Source organism: Lepus europaeus, chromosome 17 (genome assembly GCF_033115175.1).
Source record: "Lepus europaeus isolate LE1 chromosome 17, mLepTim1.pri, whole genome shotgun sequence".
Lineage (NCBI taxonomy): Eukaryota > Metazoa > Chordata > Mammalia > Lagomorpha > Leporidae > Lepus > Lepus europaeus.
Window position 1 is genome coordinate 6,467,826 of NC_084843.1, and position 23,987 is coordinate 6,491,812.

Consider the following 23,987-nt stretch of genomic DNA (forward strand, 5'->3'; position numbering starts at 1 on the left):
TCAGAAAACATCACCTCTGTAGGATCTCTCCCCTTTAAAAAAAAAAAAAAAAAGTTTAAGTTGAATCCTATCACAGGGAAAACTACAAACTGAGAATCATTCTGCAAAATTGGACACTCCAAAAACGTTAGCGCCATGAAAGAGGTAAGAAAACCAAAACCTCACTGTTCTCTATTAGAAGCAACTGAAGAGATAAACCAACTAAACACAATGTGCTGCTGTATAATCGTCGGAACGGGGTGGAGTAAACAGCAACTGTTAGATACTAGAAACTATTGGTGAAAATGAATAAAGAGCCTTTGAGCAGTTCTAGTCCTGGCTGCGCTTCTTCCGATCTAGCTCTGCTGTGGCCTGGGAAAAAGATGGCCCAGACGTTTGGGCACCAGCACCCTTGTAGGAGACCCAGAGGAAGCTCCTGGCTTCAGATCCGCACAGCTCTGGCCATTTGGGAGAGTGAACCAGCAAATGAAGACCTTTCTCTCTGTCTCTCCCTCTCACTGTCTGTAACTCTTTCAAATAAGTAAATAAAAAATCTAAAAAAAAAAGACACTGCCTGCATTGCCAGCATCGCATATGGGCAACAGTTCAAGTGCCGCCTGCTCCACTTCCGATCCAGCTCTTTGCTAATGTGCCTGGGAAAGCAGAAGACGGCTCCAGTGTTAGGGCGCTGGTACCACGTGGGAGTAGAAGCCCCAGGCTTGGACCTGACCCAACCTTGGCTGTTGTGGCCATTTGGGGAGTGAACCAGGGGATGAAAGCTCTCTGTCTCTCCTTCTCTAACTCTGCCTTTCAAATAAATAAATAAATCCTTTTTTTTTTTTTTTTAAAGATTTCATGATATCTGCAGCTAACTCTCAAAGAGTTCAGGAGAAATATAGACACTAAGAGAGACACCAAATGTGACAGCACTAACTGTAAAATCTAGGTCCCAGGGCATGTGGTGTCCCATGTATTGTAACTTTCATGCATGTCTGAAGCTTCTCAAACAAAAGGCTGGCTGGAGGTAGAAATAAGAGAAGCTACTCCATCTCTTTATAAGGCCTTTCTCTCTGCTGCTCTTTTTCCCCCAAACATGCACATGGTTTACTTAAAATAAAACATCTAAAATTGAAGCTATATTTTAGATTCAATGGCTCTCTAAACACATCCTTCTATATTTAAAAGACAGAAAGATCTGGATTTTGTAATTCAGTAAGCTCATTTAACACAGTACTTTTTTAACAATGAAAGTCTTAACTAAATCAATGACGCAAATTCAAATGTTACTACCTTATAATCAAGGATCACAGACATACTCCCTTTCTCAGCATGAGGAGATACACTGCTGTCTCACAAGCCTGAATGCTCAGCCATTTCTAGAAGTCAGGAATGATGCCTCAGACATACTACAGGCAACCAGACCACTGCCAGGGCTGCACATCGGCCAGCACCACCCAACTGCCTTAACAGACTCATTCCTGCAAGCTTTTACTTTCCTTTTTTTTTTTTTTTTTTTTTTTAATTTGACAGAGTTAAAGAAAGTGAGAGAGACAGAGAGAAAGGTCTTCTTTCCGTTGGATCACTCCCCAAATGGCCACTACAGCTGGCACTGCGCTGATCTGAAGCCAGGAGCCAGGTGCTTCCTCCTGGTCTCCCATGGGGGTGCAGAGGCCCAAGCACTTGGGCCATCCTCCACTGCCATCCCAGGCCACAGCAGAGAGCTGGACTGGAAGAGGGACAACCAGGACTAAGAACCCGGTGCCGTAGGCAGAGGATTAACCTAGTGAGCCACAGCGCCGGCCCCACTTTTTCTTTTTCTAACCTCACATCAGGAAGTACTTTCAAACCCAAGACTACACTGTTCAGCATCAGTCAAAAGTGTAAAGGATAGAGGGAAAAGTGTGACTGTTCCCCACAGATTAGAATCTTTTCATTTTACTGAAAATTCTCACAATTCACTTAAAAATCATGACATAAAATGTTATTTTATATCTGAAGTTATAAAATCACAAGTTTTAAAAACTTTAAAAAGACCTGAAGATTATACTCCTCTCAGGGTGCTAGAACAATTCTATTACCTTGAATAGTAACTACCTTGTACAGATGTCGACCTACAGGAATGTGTATGGGGCAGAAGGCAGCCACATGTCTGTAGTCACACAGACCCCACGTCAGAGATCACATAAAGTTAACTGAGGACATGGAGGCACTGCTGGCTGTCTAGCTGCTTACTTTCCTTTTATGGATACAATGCCAAAGATTTGCTACAGGAGTCTGTGTATATTTTAGATTCTATTAAAAGATTTTAATAGAATATTTTAACTCAAGCCATATTTTTTATTCAAAAATTGCAACTGGATAGTTATAAATATCAATGACTATTAAGACTCAAGATCATTTTTTTCTGGCCCGTGTCTTCCTTCATTGATAATCTATAAAGAAAGAGGACAGAGTAAATCATAAGAGCATCTTTCCGTGGAACACTTATCTGGTACCAACATAAAATCAAAGTTTAAATGCAGCACCTAAAAATTAGCGCTGTGGCATAGTAGGTTAAATCTCTGCCTGTGGCATCAGCATCCCATATGGACGCTAGTTCAAGTCTCGGCTCCTCCACTTCTGATTCAGCTCCCTGCTAACGCCTTGAGAACGCAGTGGACCATGGCCCAAGAGCTTGGGCCCCTGCACCCGCATGGAAGACCTGGAAAGATGCTCCTGGCTCCAGATCAGCCCAGCTTCAACACTACACCAATTGGGGAGTGAACAAGAGAATGGAGGACCTCTGTCTGCAACTCTGCCTCTCAAGTAAATAAATGTCTCTTAAAAAAATCTAAAAATTAGCTGTAACTTAAATCTATCAGAACAATGAACAATCTCAATGGTTTACTCTCTAAGCTTCCAGAAGATTTCTCTGGAAATGACAGAACCCAGACCAGGAACTGAGCTACCAACACAGAAAGATGGCTGCAGAGCTTTCCACGGGAAACGAAAACCCTCAAGATGAGTACGAGACTGTCCAAACAGCTGCAGAAGATCAAGCTGAAAACAGACTAATATAAGCAAAGCAAAGCAAACAAATACTATAGAAAAACCAACCAAAAAAAAGAAAAAAGAAAAAAAAAAAAGCAAGTCCAAATGATGTGGCTAACCTTGGAATGCTGCAAAATACTGGCAAGTGGCAGATCATGTTGGGATACAGAGTGAGTTTCACAAAGGCATATTTATTTTGTTAAGTTTAAAAAGGCAAGACTGAAAACGTTAATATTCATAGGAACCCAATATTATTCAGAAGTTCCAGTAACACTACTCCTTTCAATCACAACTAGCAGAAAGAAAAAAATATAGATCTTTAACATGGCTACCTCACACTCCTGCAACAAAGAGTGAGAGATCTTCTATCCACTGGTTCACTCCCCAAAGGGCTGCAACAAGACCGGGCAAGGCTGAGCCGAGAGTCTGGAACTCCTTCAGGATTTCCCACACAGGCGCCAGACACTCAAGCACTTGGGCCATCCTCTGCTGCCCTCCAAACCCACTAGCAAGGAGCTAGCTTGGAAGCCAAGTAGCTGGGACTCAAAGTGGCACTCAGATAAGTGATGAGAACATTCCAAGTGGCAGCTTCAACAGCTGTGCCACACTTGCTCCAGATAAAATTTTTGAAATTGTCAAATTGAGATACCATTTGTTTTAAAAATTAACTAGTTAATTAACAAACAGCTGAGGATGCCCCAAGTGCTTGGGCCACTGCACCCACATGGGAGACCCTGGCTCCTGGCTTTGAAACTGTCCCACTCCGGCCACTGCAGCCATTTGGGGAGTGAATCAGCAGGTGCAATAGTGATATCTCTCTCTCCCTCCAACTCTGCCCTTCAAACAAATAGATCATTCTTGGGGGTGCAGGGGGAGTAAAGGAAAAAAGGTTGTTCATATTAATTGCCTACTGCTGTTCCAACAAATTACTACAGATACGGCAACCTACAACAATGCAAACTTTTTCAAAATCAAGAGGTCAAAACTTCTACATGGCCTCACTGGACCAAAAGTGCTGGAAGCTCTAGGGGAGCCAGCTTTACCTTTTCCATTTTCTAGACTGTCCACATTCATTAGCACTGGCCCTGCACCACTCATACCTCTGCTTCTCCATTGTCACAGCTCCTCCTGTGACCCTCACTCTCACGTCTCCCTTTTTTACTTACCAGGACCCTTGCAATCACACTGAACATCTGGATAATGCAAGAGAACCTCTCATCTCAAGGGCCTTAAATAATCATGCAGGCAAAATCACCTTTTCTATATAACATAGCATACTCACAGATCTTGGAATTGGAATGTAGATACAGAGTGGGAGTGGACACCGTTCTACCTGCCAAACTATTTAAACAGTCAAATAATTCTCTTACACACACACACCCCAGGGGGATGCAGATGATGAACCTATAAAGAAATAAAAATGGTAAATTTGGATACTGTCACCTAATAGTTTGCTTTTAAAGATAACTAATGTTGGGGCCAGTGCTGTGGCACAGCGGGTTAAAGCCCTGGCCTGAAACGCTGGTATCCCATATGGGCACCAGTTCAGTCCGGGCTGCTCCACTTCCGATCCAGCTCTCTGCTATGGCCTGGGAAAGCAGTGGAAGGTGGCCCAAGTGCTTGGGTCCCTGCACCCGCATGGGAGAACAGGAAGAAGCTCCTGGCTCCTGGCTTTGGATCAGCACTGTTGTGGCCATCTAGGGAGTGAACCAGCAGATGGAAGACCTCTCTCTGTCTCTACCTTTCTCTGTAACTCTTTCAAATAAATAAAATAAATTTTTAAAAATTTAAAAATAAAGATAACTAATGTTTTGTGCCTTTAGTCATCAGTAAAATACCTCTAAAGAAAATCAGTAATTTGGGGACCAGTGTTGTAGCACAGGTTAGGCCGCAGCCTGCAATGCCAGCATCCCCTGTGAGGTTGCTTTTGTGTCCTTGGTGCTCCACTCCTGATCCAGCTCCCTGGCAATGAGCCTGGGAAACCAGCAGATGGTCCAAATGCTTGGGTCCCTGCACCCACATGGGACATCTAGATGAAACTGCTGGCTTCAGTGTGGCCCAGTGCCAGCCGTTGAGGCCATTTGGGAAGTAAACCAGAATATGTAGGATATATCTAGCTATCTATCTCTCCCTCCCTCTCTCCATAACTCTGGCCTTCAAATAAATAAATATTTAAAATAAAGAAGAAAGACTACCACTAATTTTTGAAGTTAAGGAGTACTGAACCAGAAAACAGAAACCTCTTCTGGTTGTTTTTTTTGTTTGTTTGTTTTCTGTATAATCAGTTGTTTGCCCTGAGTTTCCTCTGAAGTTAAAATGTCAGTCCAAAGATAGCAAATGGTAAGATCACCACTGTGTCCGATGCAAGGATTTCCTTCTGTTTTGTTTTTTGAAAGGTAGAGGGACAGAAATCTTCCATTTGCTAGTTTGCTATCCAAACGCCGACAATGGCCAGAGCTGGGCCATGCCAGAGCCAAGAACCCAGAGCTCAACTCAGGTCTCCCACGTGGGTGGCAGGGACCCAAGAAATTGAGCCACCACTGCTGCTGCCCAGGGTGCTCACCAGCTTGAAACTGGAATCAGAAGTGGAGCCAAAATTGGAACCCAGGCACTCTAGCCATGGTGCCCTAAATGGCATCCTCACCTCGGCACCACTTATCCACCTCTTCTGTTCCGTGGTGATGTAGTAATTTCTCTGGTATAAATCACCTTATGATCATTCCAGTTCGTAGTACTACCATCTCTCAAGTAGAAACCTATACGACTTCTTCAGTTGAAGTTTTGTCTTGATTATTGTACAACACCCCCTTAATTTGATCAGATATATGTGTCAAAACTAAGACATAAAACAACCAGATTGTATCTGTAATAGTTTTATTTTTCCACAAAGAGGGAAAAAACACTAATTCAATCTTAATGGTTTAGTTCCTTGAGAATTCTTAGTACTGATACCAAAACAAATTGAAAAGAATATTCTAGGCCGGCGCCGTGGCTTAACAGGCTAATCCTCCGCCTTGCGGCGCCGACACACCGGGTTCTAGTCCCGGTTGGGGCGCCGGATTCTATCCCGGTTGCCCCTCTTCCAGGCCAGCTCTCTGCTATGGCCAGGGAAGGCAGTGGAGGATGGCCCAAGTGCTTGGGCCCTGCACCCGCATGGGAGACCAGGAGAGGCACCTGGCTCCTGGCTTTGGATCAGCGCAGTGTACCGGCCACAGCGGCCATTGGAGGGTGAACCAACGGCAAAAGGAAGACCTTTCTCTCTGTCTCTCTCTCTCACTATCCACTCTGCCTGTCAAAAAAAATATATATATATTCTAAAAATGTACAAAACATATATACAAAGGTACTTCAAAAAGTTCATGAGGAAATGTTACTAAAATATGTTTTGGTGTAAAAAAAATCCTGAAATCCATGCATAGTATTTTCATAACACACAGTTTCCATGAATAGCTTTAGAGAAAAAAAAAAAAGGATTTGTTTATTTATTTGAAAGGCAGCGTTCCAGAGAGGTAGAGGCAGAGAGAGACCTTGGTTCACTCCCCAAGTGGCCGCCAACAGCCAGAGCTGGGCCAATCCGAAGCCATGATGCTTCTTCCAGGTCTCTCACATGGGTGCAGAGGCCCAAACACTTGAGCCATCTTCTACAGCTTTCCTAGGCCATAGTAAAAGAGCTATGGCCTAGGACTAGAGAGAAGTAGAGCAGCCGGGTCTCAATCTAGCCCACGTGGGATCCAGTACTGCAGGTGGTAGCTTTACCCACCATGCCACAGAGCCAGCCCTTCCATGACTTTGTATTTTTTTTTAGGGATTTATTTATTTATTTGAAAGGTGGAGTTACAGAGAAGCAGAGGCAGAGAGAGTCTTCCATCCACTGGTTCACTCCCCAAAAGGCCGGAGCTGGGCAGATCCAAAGCCAGGATCCAGGAGCTTCTTCCGGGTCTCCCACATAGGTGCAGGGACTCAAGGATTTGAGCCATCTTCCAACTGCTTTCCTGGGCCACAGCAGAGAGCTAATCGGAAGTGGAATAGCCAGGTCTCAAAATGGCACCCATAAGGGAGCTGGCACTGCAGACAGCAGCTTTACTGCTACACCACAGCGCTGGCCACCCATGATGTTTGAGGATCACCGGGAAGGATTTCAAATTTTTTGCACCAAAGTAATTATCTTTTAATTCCATTTTCCACAGACTTATTGCAATATACTTGTATCCTGATAATTTCTGTTAAAATGAAGAAAGAATGCTCGTAAAACCAAGTGGACAAATATCCCTGCATGTTTACCACCATCCACGTTTCATTATTTCTGCAGTGAGATCTAGCACCCTACAGTGGACAAGAGGACACTGACACAACACACAGGTTCTGGCAAGGGAACCAAAATGCAACTGACATCAATGTGGAAAATGCCTGAGGGGCCGGCGCTGTGGCAAAGCAGGTAAAGCTGCCAGCTGCAATGCCAGCATCCCACATGGGCACCGGGTTTGAGTGCTGGCTGCTCCACGTCTGATCCAGTTCCCTGCTAATGCGCTCGGGAAAGCCCGGGTGCTTGGGTCCCTGCACCCATGTAGGAGATCTGGAAGAAGCTCCTGTTTCCTGGCTCTGGTCTGGCCCAGCTCCAGCAGTTGCAGCCATCTGGGGAGTGAACCAGCTAATGGAAGATCTCTCTATATATATTTCTATCTCTCTCTCCCTAATTCTACCTTTCAAATAAATAAATCTTAAAAAAAAAAAAAAAAGATAAAAGAAAATGCCCAAAACAATGACTTTCAACACAACTAATATTTGAGAAAGGAGATAATATTAGGTCAAATGTAATGATATGTTTGCAGACTACTTGACAGAGATTTCCAATACATTTTCTACAATTTAAAAATCATCTGATTCTCAACAGGGGATGCCAAGGACACTGTAAGCTTCAAAGCACAGGGAGACATTACTGACAACACATTCTCGACAGTGAAAGGTGCCTGAGCCACCACTATGAGACTGAACATCTCAGCATAAAAACTCCAATTTCCACATGTTATATAACGTTGATTTCTTTCTCCTCACTTCTCAGCACCTCTACCAAATCTCAACTCTTTCCCAACTCCATTAGCAGGAGTACTGTACCAGCTAAACGTAAGAAAAATGTAGCCAGTATTTATAGAATAAGACAAAATGCCAACTACAAAGCAGCATGCCCAATGACAATTGAATAAAATATTCTTCAGGTAAACTATTTGACAGAACCCTAGATAGAACACATACAATGACTTTTTAATCAAATATATTCCATTAACAAAAGTAGGAAGATGAAGAACATAAAGAAACCTGACTTCAGATTTTTCATATCCATAGACTGCCAAATATAAGGAAGTTGAGGCCTCTCTAATCTTCTCAATAAGACCCTATCACGTGGGGCTGGCATTGCGGCAAAGAGGGAAAGCCATCACCTGCAATGCTGGTATTCCATTTGGGCACCAGTTCATGTCCCAGCAGCTCAACTTCCAGCACCCTGTTAATGGCCTGGGAGAAGCAGCAAAAGATGGCCCAAGTGTTTGGGCCCCTGCCACCCATGCAGGAGACCCAGATGAAGCTACTAGCTCTTGGCTTTGGCCTGGTCCAGTGCTGGTTGCTGCAGCCATTTGGGGAGTGGATGAAAGACCTCTCCCCATTCCCCCCACCCCTTATAACTCTTTCAAAATAATTAATTAAAAAAAAAAAACCTATTATTATCACTACAACTCAGTCTCACCATGCCAGCCAGAAGCTGAAGTGGTTCCATTGGGCTGGATCTCACATATTCCAGAGTAAAAAAACAGAGAAATAGGAAGAAAGAAAAAATTGTAGAAATTCAGAAGAAGAGCAGGATAAGGCTTATCTGTCCAAATCCTAGTTTCTAAAAGAATTACCCAACAAATACTTAAGTTCTCAGTACTAGGATACAGCTGAAGAAAATGTAAAATTCCTGTCCTTCTGCCCACAGCTTAAATTGGGGGACGGGGAAGGGGGAGAGTAATAAAATGACCAAGTGTATTAGAAGGTGACAAGTATTACAAAGAAATTAAAACTGGAGGCAGCAGTATAGGACAGGGATGAAATTTTAGATACAGCAGGCAGGGAGGGCCTTAGTGAGAAGGCAACATTTGGGTAAAGAATTGAAGGAGGTAATTGAGCAAATTCTGCAATCTAGATAGAGCAATGCAGGCAGCAGATAGAACAAGCACACAGCCTTCAGGCTGATCTGCAGAAAAGAAAGGCAAAGCTGCTAGGGTAGAATGAGCAGGTGGAGGGCAGAGTTCAGAGGTAAGCAATGTATATACAAGGGAGGGGATGCAGGACACAACTATGGGCCTCCTTGTAGAGTCTTCAAGTACTTGGCTTTTACTGAATGAAACAAGCAATCACTAAAGGGTTCAGAGAAGAATTTAAAAACACACACACACAAAAGTCCTCGGCCGGCCACAGCTCATTATGCTAATCCTCCGCCTCCGCCTGCGGCACCGGCACCTCAGGTTCTAGTCCCGGATGGGGCACCGGATTCTTGCTCCTTTCCAGTCCAGCTCTCTGCTGTGGCCCGGGAAGGCAGTGGAGGATGGCCCAAGTGCTTGGGCCCCTGCATCCACATGGGAGACCAGGAGGAAACACCTGGCTCCTGGCTTCCAAATGGCGCAGCATGCCGGCCGTAGCGGCAATTTGGGGAGTGAACCAACAGAAGAAAGACCTTTCTCTCTGTCTGTGTGTCTCTCTCTCACTAACTCTGCCTGTCCAAAAAAAAAGTCCTCCACGTTGACAGCAAATCTAAGGGAGGACAAGGGAAAGGACACAATCATGGTTTGACCAAGGTGGAGAGAAGAAGTCAGATTCTGATTTTCTGATGAACAGGAATAGGATACAAGAGAAAAAGAAGAGAATCAAGAGTGACTGCCATTGACTGAGAGGGAAAACTGTGAGAGAATAGATTTGAACAGACTGTTCAGTTTCAGCCTCACTAAGCTTGAAACGAGTTTGAAATGTCACACACTCACAGAGAGATGTTGAGCAGGCAGCTTGGCTATGTGAGTCTAGGGTTCAGGAATATGAGTTATAGCACAGATTTAATTTGAGGTTCTTATCTGACTCTTTTTAGGAGTTCAACTTGGATCAGGGGCTGAAATGTAATCTCACAGGACACCTGACTCAATACAGTATCAGAACCACAGTGTATTAGCTAATGTCACCCTATTCCTAATGGGGGTGGAAGAGGGCACTTGTGGCAGTTCCAAGGCATTTATTTGGGCAGATCCAGCAGGGGGTACTGCACACAGAAAAAGGTGTTGGGCCTCTGTTGTAGCCATTTAGGGAGTGAACTAGTGGATGGAAGGTTTGTGTGCATGTGTTGTGTGACTGTGCCTTTCAAATAAATAAACCATAATAAAAAGAAACCATAGCCACAAAAACAAACATGTTGATTTAACTTGTATGTTTCAAGGACACAAAATATTTCTAAGCAGTTCTTGTCCTATGATCCAGTAACTTTATGAGTCCTCAATTTCTAAAGCATACCATGACCCCCAAAGAGGTCAAGATTCATTGCAACAAAGTTTAGTTCACTTCTACCTGCAAACTTATATGTAGTCAAACACAGCCTTGTGGGAAAAGCATGCACAACACACTACTCTGTGCAAAAATGATTTTAAGAGTGTTCCAAAACTACACATGTAATTAAAAGACAATCACATGAAGCACAAGCAGTCATATGATGTAAGATTCCATTAATATGAAATCTTCAGAACAGAATAAGACAGAAAGGAAACTGGTTGCAGGGCAAAGAGAGTGGGAACAGCTTAATGGGTTTTCTTTTGGGACCATGTTTTGGAATGAGACAGAAATGGGGGTTGCACAACACTGTGAAGGCATTAAATGGTTCATTTTATGCTATATGAATTTCACCTCAATTTTTTTAAAAAAAGGCAGTAAAAATACTCCTTTGTATTTCCTGTTTACAAAGAGAAAATCACATCACCTGTGGACCTCCAATTTGGGAGATGGGGTAGAAATCCACAGGCTGAAAGAGGACAACAACACAGACAGAAGACGACCCGGGACATTTTCATCCCTAGACCTCAGGACAGGAGAAAACGGGAACTGACAGCTAGCTGTTAAGTGTCTACTACATCTGGAGTTCAGAAGGGCTCATCTGCTGGGTTATTCTTTTTGTCATGATAGAGCTAAAACAAAAACCAAATTTTTTAATTCTACTCTTAGGACTTGCAGGTTCATACAGCAAACCCTGAGGGTACAACTAGGCGGATAAATAAAATAAATCAATACTGGGGAAGAAAAAAACTAAGCCATGTTTTAGGCTTCGCTGCTATCCAAACTTTAAAACCTCCGTAATCACTCAAAATTCCCTTTATCAAATTGAATGTCAAAATAAGCACTCCACGTAGATAATTCAAGTAATAAAATCCAAACATCTAATTTACTCAGAAAAAAAAAATTCTAAAGACTCAAGTAACTGCTTCCATGAATTAGATCACACATAATTAACTCACAAGGTCATTAACTGGAGAAAAACTCTCCTCTCACATGTCTCTGTCTTTTAACAGCTCTGAGCTAGTAACTGGGACCAACATTCAAAATTTCCTTAGAAAAATACTAAAAACAACACACACAAATCATGATTTGAAGTAAAGAATTCACTGGTTATGTGAATTAAGTTCCATAAAGTTTGTAAATATTTACTACATGGCATTCATAATAAATTAACATCCATATTTTCAAGGTCAGTATGATGTTTGTCCAACTTCTTGGAGTCACACATTTTTGTGATATTTTTAACAACTGACTAAAGCCTCCACCATCACAAGATGCTCACACTGTTGACAAACACTCAGAAACAGCAGCTGGTGTTGCTCAGTCACCTCTTGTTACAATAAACAGAGTAGATATTTCACTAGTGATATGTAAAAACTCCGCTTTAATTTGAAAAGTTTTCCCCCCAATACTGGAAACAGACATATGCAATTAAATGTGGACAATTCAAGACAAAGTTATAACAAAATCAGAATTCTGAGACTGTCATGCATGCATACCTAAGAGTACAGCTATCGTGCTAAATTGAAATAGTGAAATAGTACTGACATCTTTACATCTTCTTTCATGTAATTTTTAACACCTTTCTCCAGCTCAATCAAAAACACAGAAAACAAAAACTTACCCACACAAGCATTGAGGAAGAGCCAATCAGTCTTTTTCATCCTATTTTTAATTTGCTTTAGTTTCTTGAAGTCCACTTCAAGTTCCTCCTTACTGCCAACAGCACCAGCCAACTCAATCCTCTGAAAATCCATTTTCACTTCAGAGTCCCGTTTTGTAGCAGGAGGCGATCTTCTTTGGCTATTACCACTACTGCAGCTTCCCCTCCACCGAGCCCTGTCTTGCTCATTTATTATTGAAGAAGCCTCTTCAGTCTCTGCCAACTCTATTGCTTCAATGTTATTAGGTCTGGGATGGTCACAAACAACACATTTTTTAGCCTTGGCCCAGTTTTCATATGTGCAAATAGAACAAGTCCAATGCTGGGTCCTTGTGTTCAGTTTGTTTCTATCATTGTATTCCTCACAAGGATCAACAGAAAAAGCAACTGGTCTTGAGCCAGATCCTGAGGATTGAGGAGACTCTGTGGGACTCCTGGTCCTACGCTGGGATAAGCACTGGGTACACCTGATTGCTCTTGGCCAGTTCAAATATGTACACATATGGCATGACCATTTATTTGCATTTTCCATGCTGTATGAAGACTTAACCCTTGGTCTTGCACTAGAGTCTGGACATATCAAAGGACTACTTCCTCCTTCGGTGCTGGAAGGATCCCAGTCTCTACCAACATCACTTGAACCACTTTTAAATGGATCTTCTGTTATAATTGTTCCACTAGGTCTTTGGGCACGACACATAGTACACTTGATTGCAGATGGCCAGTTTTCATACGTACAATATTCACAAGCCCACTTGATTCCACGTTCTGACATTGTGCACTTCTTGAAGTGAATTATGTCAGGCAGGAAGCTACAAATAATTAGGACATGATTATTTAGGATACAGTTATTAAGAAAATAACTATTTAATTCTATCACTGAAAACATGCCAAAAGACAAATGTACCCTTCAACTTTTAAGTTCTCCAAAGATTTCATGTAAGATTTCATACTGAATTGTCCTAATTTTCTTTTTTTATTTCCATAAAGACATTGGAAATTAATTCCCTAAAAAAACTCTTGTACCTTGAGATTCAATGAAATTGTTTTGTGGATGCAAAGGGGGTGACAGAGCGAGGTAAGGGGATAAAGGCAGATTTGTTCTAAGAGGAAAGAAGAATAAAACAAGGAAGCCACTAATTGTAATTTTAGCTAGGCCATTGCCAAGAGTTAAAAGACTCAAAAAGGGGCCAGCACTGTGGCATAGTGGGTAAAGCCGCTGCCTGCAGTACCATTACTCCACATGGACACCCGTTGGAGTCTCGGCTGCTCCACTTCTAATCCAGCTCTCTGCTATGGCCTGGGAAAGCAGTAGAAGATGGCCCAAGTCCTTGGGCCCCTGCACCCACATGAGAGACCCAGAAGAAGCTCCTGGCTCCTGGCTTCAGATCGACACAGCTCTGGCCACTGCAGCCAACTGAGGAGTGAACCACCATATGGAAGACCTCTCCCTCTGCCCCTACTTCTCTCTGTGTAACTCTAACTTTAAAATAAATAAATAAATCTTTAAAAAAAATCTAAATGATCTTTTAAAAAAAAAAAAAAACACTCAAAGGCAGGGGCCAGCACAGTGGCACAGTGGGTTAAAGCCCTGGCCTGCAGTGCCAGCATTCCATATGGGTGCTGGTTCAAGCCCAAGCTGCTCCAATTCTGATCCACCTCCCTGCTAATGCTCCTGGAAAAGCAGCGGAGGATGGCCCAAATGCTTGGGCTCTTGCACCCACATGGGAGACCCAGATGAAATTCCTGGTTCCTGGCTTCAGCCTAGCCCAGCCCCAGTCATTGCAGCCACTGGGGGAGTGAACCAGCTGATGGAAGACCTCTCTCTCTGTAACTCTACCTTTAAATAAGTAAAATAAATCTTAAAAAAAAAAAAAAAGACTCAAAGCAAAGGAAAGGAAATCAAATATCACAAATACAAGCACTGTCAAATTATAAACACAGATTATGTCACCTAGGTACAGCATCATAATGTCTGATTTATAATATCCAAATTTTGAAGATCAAAGTCAATTCAATCATTCTTGCTAAGGGAGAAAAGCATCTTAAAAGTGTTAATTATCCATTAATTAGCACAGGTTAAAAAAGAAAGATGTTGAAGAGTAATCATTACAAATAACAAAGCAACACTATGAAACAGACACTTTCAGGGTGGCATTGTGGTACAAAAGGTTAAGCTGCCACCTGTGACACCAGCATCCGATACTGGTGCTGGTTCCAGCCCCAACTGCTCCACTTCTGATCCAGCTCTGCTGGTGGCCCGGGAAAGCAGAAGATGGCCCAAGACTTTGGGCCCCAGTACCCATGTGGGAGACCTGGATGAAGCTCCTGGCTTTGGCATGGCCCTGTCCCAGACGTTTCATCCATTTGCGGAGTGAACCAGTAGATGGAAGAACTCTCTGTCTCTCCCTGTCTCTCTCTGTAACTCTACCTTTCAAATAGGTAAAGTAAATCTTAAAAAAAAGAAAAGAAACAAATGCTTTCTTGTTACCCTGAATCCTCAAAATCTAGTTTCAGTTGGAGCATGGAGAAAAAACACAAATACCAAATACTTGAGAGAATCAAATTGACAGAACATCTCATAAATAACTATTGTATAATCATTCCAATATAAATTTGAATGTTCATATTCAAAACAAAATATTTTGAATACTAAAAACCCAATTCTTTTCAAAATCTATTCACTATTTAAAATATTCTAGAAGTATGTGTGGGCTTACTAACACTCCACTATCAAAGACTTTATTATCTAGTGACACTAGTTCACAAATCAAGCAGCTTACATGGCAAATTTAATGACATTTTTAACGGTTTGAATTTAGACACTAAAGCCAACCTCTCCATTTCTTAAACCCCTTCGTAACTCAGTATCATCCCTCCACTATTTTTAATCAGGAAAGGAAAAGAAATGGTGGGCAGAGTAACAGAAGCTTTTTATTGACTTTCTCAGAAACTTTCCTGAACCCGGACAGCTGCAGCTTTACTCCGGAAGTGTAGTGTGTCCCTGCCTGCCAAGTCTGCACTCCACTGATGGTGTGAATGCTGTTAAGAGGACAACTTCACTCTAAGAATGGCTACCACTGAAAAACTGAAATAAAAATCACTTACTACAATGTCAGTTTCCATGCTATAACCTTCACCTTGCACATGCTAAGAATCAAAGCTCAGTTGTGAATCAGACCAATCTCACTTCCTGGAGACACTGCAAACATGGTCAGTGTCTCACTGTGAAAAGCTATTCCTGGGGCTGGCGCAGTGGTGTAGCGGCTAAAGCTGCCGCCTGCAGTGCCGGCATCCCATATGGGCACTGGTTCGAGTCCCAAATGCTCCACTTCCGATCCAGCTCTCTGCTATGGCCTGGGGAAGCTGTAGATGACCCAAGTCCTTGGGGCCCTACACCTGCGTGAGAGACCTGGAAGAAGCTCCTGGCTCCTGGCTTCAGATTGGCACAGCTCCAGACATTGTGGCCAATTGGGGAGTGAACCAGCGGACGGAAGACTGACTCTCTCTCTCTCTCTCTCTCTCTGCCTCCTCTTTCTCTTTGTAACTTTCAAATACATAAATCTTTAAAAAAAGAAAAGAAAGAAAAGGAAAGAAAAGCTATTCATGTAAAGGAGACCAAAACTGAGTTTCACTTGAAGCCTGCTACTTTATCCAAAATTATTTTTTAAAAGACTTTAATCAATTCTCTATTTAAATCCTACTAGTTTTAATGATGGACTACTATATTTAGAATTTTAATTTAACATAGCAATAAAATTAGCTAACTGAATAGGCTGGTCAGCCAAAGGAAACATGGGAAAGATATTTTTCTGTGTAACCTCAAACATCTGTATGTGCACGGCCACTATTATTACTATTAGCAGTACTGAGTAAATCCCTCCTTGTATTAATTACAATCTTATTACTCAAAGGAGAAAGGTGGTATAGTTCAAATAAATAGAAAATGGAGAAAAACTGCTTGTATGTAGTTCTGAAATCTTCTCCTTCAGTAAACTACATTTTTGCCTTTACCCTGGTAATTTACATGATCTTGGTTAGATTTTTAAGTTTGGGGACCGGCAGTGTGACGCAGCAGGTTAACACCCTAGCCTGAAGCGCCAACATCCCAAATGGGTGCTGGTTCGAGTCCTGGCTCCTCTTCCGATCCAGCTCTCTGCTATGGCCTGGGAAAGCAGTAGAAAATGGCCAAGTCCTTGGGCCCCTGCACCCATGTGAGAGACCTGGAAAAAGCTCCTGGCTCCTGGCTTCGCATCAGCACAGCTCCAGCCGTTGCAGCCAACTGGGGAGCGAACCATCAGATGGAAGACTTCTCTCTCTGCCTCTCCTCTCTCTGTTAACTTTCAAATAAAAAAAAAAAAAAAACTTAAAAAAAATTTTTAAGTTTATATAAACTAAGATCACACATAGTAAATAATCATAAAGTGTGTTAAAGAGCAGAAAACTTAATCATATAAGTTTCCATTAAGTAGACGATAGAGATTTAATGGCAATTTTCATATTCATTAGTTAGCTTCATTCCTTTCTCAAAAATGAAATACAAATATATTACTTGCTCATGCTACTGGAAATTAAAAAGAGCAATAAAAATGTATAATAAGAACAAATGCTATAATGAAGATATCTCCGGCTATTCTAAACCATTTCAGACAGCGTGTGGCATAGCAGGTTGAGCTGCCACCTGCACTGTCAGCATCCCATATGGCTCCAGTTCGAGGCCAAGCTGCTCTACTTCCCATCTAGCTCCCTGCTAATGTGCCTGGGAAAGCAGTGGAGGATAACCCAAGTGCTTGGGCCCCCGCACCCACATGGAAAACCTGAATGAAGCTCCTGGGTCCTGGTTTCAGTCTGGCCCACCCCCAGTCATTGTGGACATTTGGGAAGTGAACCAACAGATGGAAGATCTCTGTCTCTCCCTTTCTTAACTCTGCCTTTCAAATAAATCTTAAAAAAAAAAAAAAAAAAGAGTACCCTCTAAAAATTTTTTCAGTATTTTACTTAAAATATTCATATTCAGAAATCCAGGCTTGCTTTCCTAAGTCTTACTTTGACATGTATGTAGGCTCGACTAAATAACCTGTTACTTTACTTTATCTTAGATAATCTTCGTGGAACTAATATGACAGCAATGATGTATTTAAATGTCCATGGTTGACAAAAAAAGTCAATTAAATAAGAACATGCCACTAAAAAAAAAAAATCACTGTCAGTTTTCTCTGCAAAAATAATGGACAATAGATGCCTACTTACTAGGCATCTTGTGAAAACCCAAGTAATTAAGCAAACTAAAACCAAGCTCAGGAGTTTTGAGTAAGTGCATTATATGAGATAATAATGCAGAGTATCCACTCTACAAGGAATTAAAGCTTGTTAGGAATATTGTTTTTTAATAACTGAAAGCTAAAATTCACTACAGAGGATTATCTGAGACAGCAATTCATATCTGTGGTAATACGTAAATGACAGAAAAAAGGGTAACATCAACTCAACTACGTGATTCTGCATTACTAAGAAGAAATTAACACTGAGCACATTTCTTCTAGATGTCAAAACATCTCAAAAGGTACATACAATTATTTTCAAAGCAACCAGTTCGAAAACTAATGGCCTACCCTGAAATAAAACTGTCATTAAACATCATTTTAAGTTAACACATATTCATAAACCCAAGTAAGTTTAATTTATATATCTAATTCTGCATGCAACACAGATTTCCAAATTCTATACAAGGAACCCTACTTCAATTACACACGGTACAATACATTACGGTACAATAAAATAAAATCTGCATAATCTTAAAATTCTTTAAGGAGAACTGGTCACAAATGCTACTTTTAAATATCTCTTGGTTCAAACGCAATACCAACAGTTTCCATTCCGTGGACCAGGAATTCAAGCTCTACCTATAAAATGAATAATGTCTCAAAATATAGCAACCATTTTCTATTACTAAATTCACACTGCTTTCAATTATACACTTCCCAAATAATAAGAACAAGAAATGATGGTATATATAATAATGGCTTGGGAAGGGAAAGGGCTAACATTTTTTACATTGTCATTTAATGATTAAATCATAGTTGTGGCACATTACTAAGCACTATTTAAGAAATTTTTCTATGCTGAATTCTTCTAAAATAACCTTTGAAAGGCAACTAGGAAACTGAAATAACTGAGAAATGAAATAATTCTCATGGATCACAAATTTCTTAACAGTTGCTGGTTAATTCCAAACAAGAGAGGTTATGTCAGTTACTTTAAATGATGAGAAGTTATCCAAAGAAAGGACTGATCACAGCTATCATACAGGATTTTTTTCTTAGCCTTTTAGGAAGTATATATTTATTAATAAATCTGCAGATTTACAAATCTATGGAGACAATGCTCAGAGAAGATCTTCAAGGAATACAGATGAAACCTAAAACAAAACAAAACAAAATTCCAAACATGCTGAAATTTCAGGTTCTGTTAAATTAGGTGAGGTAATTATGAGTTGTAAAACTTAGTAAATTAAAAATCTGAAAGTACTACCAAACTCTTAAGCCAAAACTCTGACATAGTCACTTTCTTTTTTCTCATGAGTATCTTTCTATATCACTATCTTCCTCACAATAGCCAACAGAAAAACAACCCATCCTAGTAGGATCCTGGAGAATGATGATATGGTGAACCCACTATCGACAAATACGACCTCATTTCAGGGTTCCAACAACTTAAGACATCCTCAACTAAACCCCGTATCTTCCCCCTCACAGCAAACTCCTATCCTGACTTCTCCAGTTTCCATTAATGGCACCATTAGTATCCCTACTCCCAGCAAAGAAATTCAGAGTTACCTTGACTTCTGCCTTGTCTCCACAGACCCTTCCTGGTGGTTTCCACGTAGCCCAAAGGTCATTTTCCTCCCATTGCCATTAATCCTTTCTTGGTTCAGGTCAGAACTACTGCAATAGCGCATTCTCTAAATCCATCCAGCTGACTGTTACCAGAACAATCCTCTTTCTAAAGCTCTTCTGCAACAGTACAAACTCAATTCCTTCCAGTCACATACCCACTGCCACACACCCCCAACTCCCCACAGTACACATCCACAGGCACTGCCTTAGATACAAGCACCACAGACACACACACTCACTCTAGCAAGTCCCACCCTTTCTCCAAGGCTCAGCTCAAGTCTCATCTTCAAGTTTCATGAAGTAATTCAACCACTCCATGCAACCATACTTTAACAGGCATTTGACACTGTCTTTCTTCTTGTGGCTGGTTTCTGGAACAGTAATTCATGTATTTTTCCTATGTCATTCCTTCCCCCTCGAATTTCAATCAGGTAGTCACGCATTCAAAAATCGTGGTTCAGGGATTCCAGTGGCATGGAATGAGGACCAACACCATTTATTTAATAAAACTCAAGAGCGTAATAAATGACTTCAAAAAGAAAGGAATGGAGCTTTTGAGAAATTTTAGAGAGAACAAGAATCTACTGCACAGGTGGCAAGACTTCAGTAAAATGTGTCCACAAGATGCCAAGCCATATATATTAGGGACCCACAACTGGTAGCAGAGCCACAAGAACTTTAAGGAACCCTTTGGAGTGCAATCAAAGACATTGCAGGGGCCAGTGCTGTGGCACAGCGTGCTAAGCCATGGCCCACAGGGCTGGCATCCCATACAGGCACCAGTTGAAGTCCTGGCTGCTCCACTTCTGAACCAGCTCCCTGCTAACGTGCCAGGGAAAGCAGAAGAGGATGGCCCAAGTCCTTGGGCCCCTGTATCCACACAAGAGACCCAGAAGAAGCTCCTGGTTTCCGCCTAGCCCAGCTCTGGCCACTGGGGCCATCTGGGAAGGGAGCCAGCAAATGAAAGCATGTGCTCTCTCCCTCTTTCCATCTCTCTGTAATTCTGCCTTTCAAATAAATAAATATTTAAAAATAAAAAACAACAGCAGGCAAAACCTGAACCATATTCACACCAAACCTTCCGATGAGATGAGAAGAGGCCCCAAGGATGATTGAGGTGGAATTTCCTGCTAGGGGAGTTCAGAGTTCAAATCAAGCTGATTTAAAGAAAGCAGATGTACCTTCTTTCTACCAGCTTTTGGACTAAGACTCATGTTTCATGTACCTGTGACATCTTCCCATCTCCCCAACCGGATTATAAACTAGGCGAAGTTTCCCCTCATTTATATCAGACTATTAGGTCCAAACTTACATACGTAACTAAATAAACAAACATCTAAAATATTACCCAGCAAGTCATAACCTCTAGTGTACCTCTATTCTACCCTCATTAGAAATACACTACATGGGAGAATGTTGAAATCTTTACCTAATATATACTAAATTGATCTTCTGTATACAAAGAGAATTGAAAATGAATCTTTACATGAATGTAAGGGGAAAGGGAGCGGGAGGGGGGAGGGTTGCGGGCGGGAGGGAGGTTGTGGGAGGGGAGAAGCCATTGTAACCCATAAGCTATACTTTGGAAATTTATATTCATTAAATAAAAGTTTAATAAATTCAAAAAAAAAAAAAAGAAATACACTACATGTAACAATCAAATCTACAAAACTGTAAAACATGTTTGCCTCTCCTGGCTTGGCACTTGCAATAAAAACTCATTCCAAAACATGAAACATGACAATCATTAAATTCTTTGGTAAACAGCTTAGTCTGGAACCCTCTGGTTTCATACTCCACAATTAAACACAGTTTTCACCTGGCCTCCAAGACGTTCTAGTTTTCATCCATTCTACTAGCTGTTCTTCCTCATTCTTCTTTGCTGACTTCCATGTATTCCTGATTTAAAAAGTGAAGTACAGGAGCCAGCGCTGTGGCATAACAGGTAAAGACGCCACCTGTAGTGCCAGCTTCCCATATGGGCACAGGTTCAAGTCCCGGCTGCTCCAGTTCCGATCCAGCTCTCTGCTATGGCCTGGGAAAGCAGAAGATGGCCCAAGTCCTTGGGCCCCTGCACCCACATGGGAGACCTGAAAGAAGCTCCAGGATCCCGGCTTCCGATGAGCCTAGCTCTGGATACTGCAGCCATTTGGGTAGTGAACCAGCAGCGGATGGAAGACCCCCCCCCGTCTTTTCCCTCTCTTCCTCTGTAACTCTGCCTTAAAAGAGCCTAGTACAGGGTGGGTATGGTGATGCAGCAGATTCAGTTACTGCTTGGGACCCCCACATCCCATATCCGAGCAACAGTTAGAATCCTAGTTACTGTGGTTCTGATCCAGCTTTCTGCTAATGAGCCCGAGGAGGCAGTAGACAATGCTGGGTCCCTGCCACCCATGGGATCTTGGCTCTGGGCTTTGGCCTGCTCCAGCCCTGGCTGTCGCAGGCATTTGGAGAATAAACCAGCAGATGGGAAACCTGTCTCTGTCACTCTGCCTTTCAAATAAATATTTAAAAGAGGGGTTGGGGCACAAATGCTGTAAGGTTCCAAGGCCCAGTCCTCGTCTTCCTAACCACTCTCTTAACTCTCAGAGACAAGCAGATCCCCCAACTGCTGGTTCACTCCTCAAACGGCTGCAATGGCAAGGACTGAGCAGGGCAGCATCGAAGCCCAGAGCCAAGAACTAGGTGGCAGGAGCCCAATTAACGTCCTGTGAATGGCAGGGACTCATGCTGTTACTGCCTCCGGATGCTCTGAAGTAGCAGAAAGCTGGAGCTGGGAAGCAAATGCATTACTACAATGTGAGACACAGGCACCTTAATAGCAAGGCTACATAACCACCCCAGGCCCCGGACTGTAAACACCACCTAAATGCTGATGACTCTGACATTTATAGCTCCAGACTGGATCTCTTTCCTAATCAAACGATTTGTGAATTCAGCTGCCTGACATCTCTATCTGGATGTTTACCAAACATCTCAAACTTAACCTATCCAAGAATGAATTCCAAATGAATATGTCCTTTTTTTTTAAGATTTATTTACTTACTTATTTGAAAGGCAGAGTACTAGTGGAAAAACAGAGATCTTCCATTCACTGGTTCACTCCTCCCAGACAGCCACAATAGCCAGGGCAGGGCCAAGCCAAAGCCAGGAGCCCAGAACTCCACCTGGGTCTCCCACACCGGTGGCAACTGGACCATCATCTGCTACTTTCCCAGGTACATTGCCGAGGGGCTGGCCTGGAAGTAGAGCATCTGGGACTTGAGGCAGTACTCCAATATGGGATGCCAGTGTCACAAGCGGTGACTTACCCTACTGCACCGTAAGACCAGCCCCCAAAATATCCTACTTCTGAGCCTCAATTCATCTACAAATTGAAGGCATTAGATTAACAGCCATAAAACTTTCGAATAAATGTTTGTTCCTTTCCTCACTACTCTGAAAATCTATCATCCTACATTAGACTTACACACATTCCAAGTCTGAGCCACCTGAGCTACAACAATCTACAAGTTGGCTAATGATTCAAGATCTACTACATAGGCCGGCGCCGTGGCTCAACAGGCTAATCCTCCGCCTTGCGGCGCCGGCACACCGGGTTCTAGTCCCGGTCGGGGCACCGATCCTGTCCCGGTTGCCCCTCTTCCAGGCCAGCTCTCTGCTGTGGCCATGGAGTGCAGTGGAGGATGGCCCAAGTGTTTGGGCCCTGCACCCGCATGGGAGACCAGGAGAAGCACCTGGCTCCTGCCATTGGAACAGCGCGGTGCGCCGGCCGCAGCGCGCTACCGCGGCGGCCATTAGAGGGTGAACCAACGGCAAAGGAAGACCTTTCTCTCTGTCTCTCTCTCTCTCTCACTGTCCACTCTGCCTGTCAAAAAATAAAAAATTAAAAAATAAAAAAAATTAAAAAAAAAGATCTACTACATAAAGGACACAAGCACAGAGTTTTGCAACCATTAAATATCTTCTGAAAGTAATAAACTTATGTAAGTTGTGTATAAATAATCAGTAATTAGCAGCTGTCAAGACTGAGCTGGCCGTCCTGTACAGAGGTCACTCCTACCTCTGGAATCTGTGCCTAATGAGCATACCTGAACCAAACCTACTTGCTGAGTCTCCTTTCCAGGAATTTGTGAATAAGTTGGACAAAGTAAACTTAAATAAAAGAACCAGCATCATGAATTTGGTCTTATAGGCATATGACTTAATTAACTAAACAATTATCCCTTCATTCCAACCAAACCTAAGTCCCTGAAATATAACAAAGAATTTATAGTTTACAATTTAATCTTCCAAGACTGAATTAGAAGAATAACAGGAGCCAGCGCTGTGGCACAGTAGGTTAATCCTCCGCCTGCGGTGCTGACATCCCATTTGGGTGCCAGTTCTAGTCCCAGCTGCTCCTCCTTCCGATCCAGCTCTCTGCTATGGCTAGGGAAGCAGTGGAAGATGGCCCAAGTGGTTGGGCCCCTACACCTGCATGGGAGACCTGGAAGAAGCTCCTGGCTCCTGGCTTCAGATCAGCGCAGCTCCAGCTGTTGCAACCATTTACGGAGTGAACCAGCAGAAGGAAGACCTTTCTCTGTCTCTCTCTCTGTGTCTGTAAGTCTACCTCTACCTCTCAAATAAGTAAATAAAATCTTCTAAAAATTTTTTAAAAAAACATTCACAATTAAATGGGTCTTTTTCCTTTTAAATAATTAGATAATTAGCAATCCAATGATGAGAATAAAAGATCTAGAAGACAGTTACTTCCAGTTATGTCAAAATCAGTATGATTTTCACCCGTCTCTAGTCATTTCAGGAGAAACTCTACTCTTTACATTCCAACTTTCTCTACTTAAATGCTTTATTCAAGG

General features: G+C 42.3%; 1 protein-coding gene across 1 annotated transcript in view; it reads right to left on the bottom strand.

Annotated features, from left to right (window-relative positions):
• Window positions 1-23,987, bottom strand: part of ZRANB1 (zinc finger RANBP2-type containing 1) — a 61,927-nt gene that overhangs the window by 26,389 nt on the left and 11,551 nt on the right. The window contains exon 2 of the mRNA XM_062214937.1: window positions 12,194-13,044. Coding sequence (XP_062070921.1) covers window positions 12,194-13,007 — 814 coding nt within the window. The 5' untranslated portion in view covers window positions 13,008-13,044. The remainder of the gene's footprint in view (window positions 1-12,193; window positions 13,045-23,987) is intronic.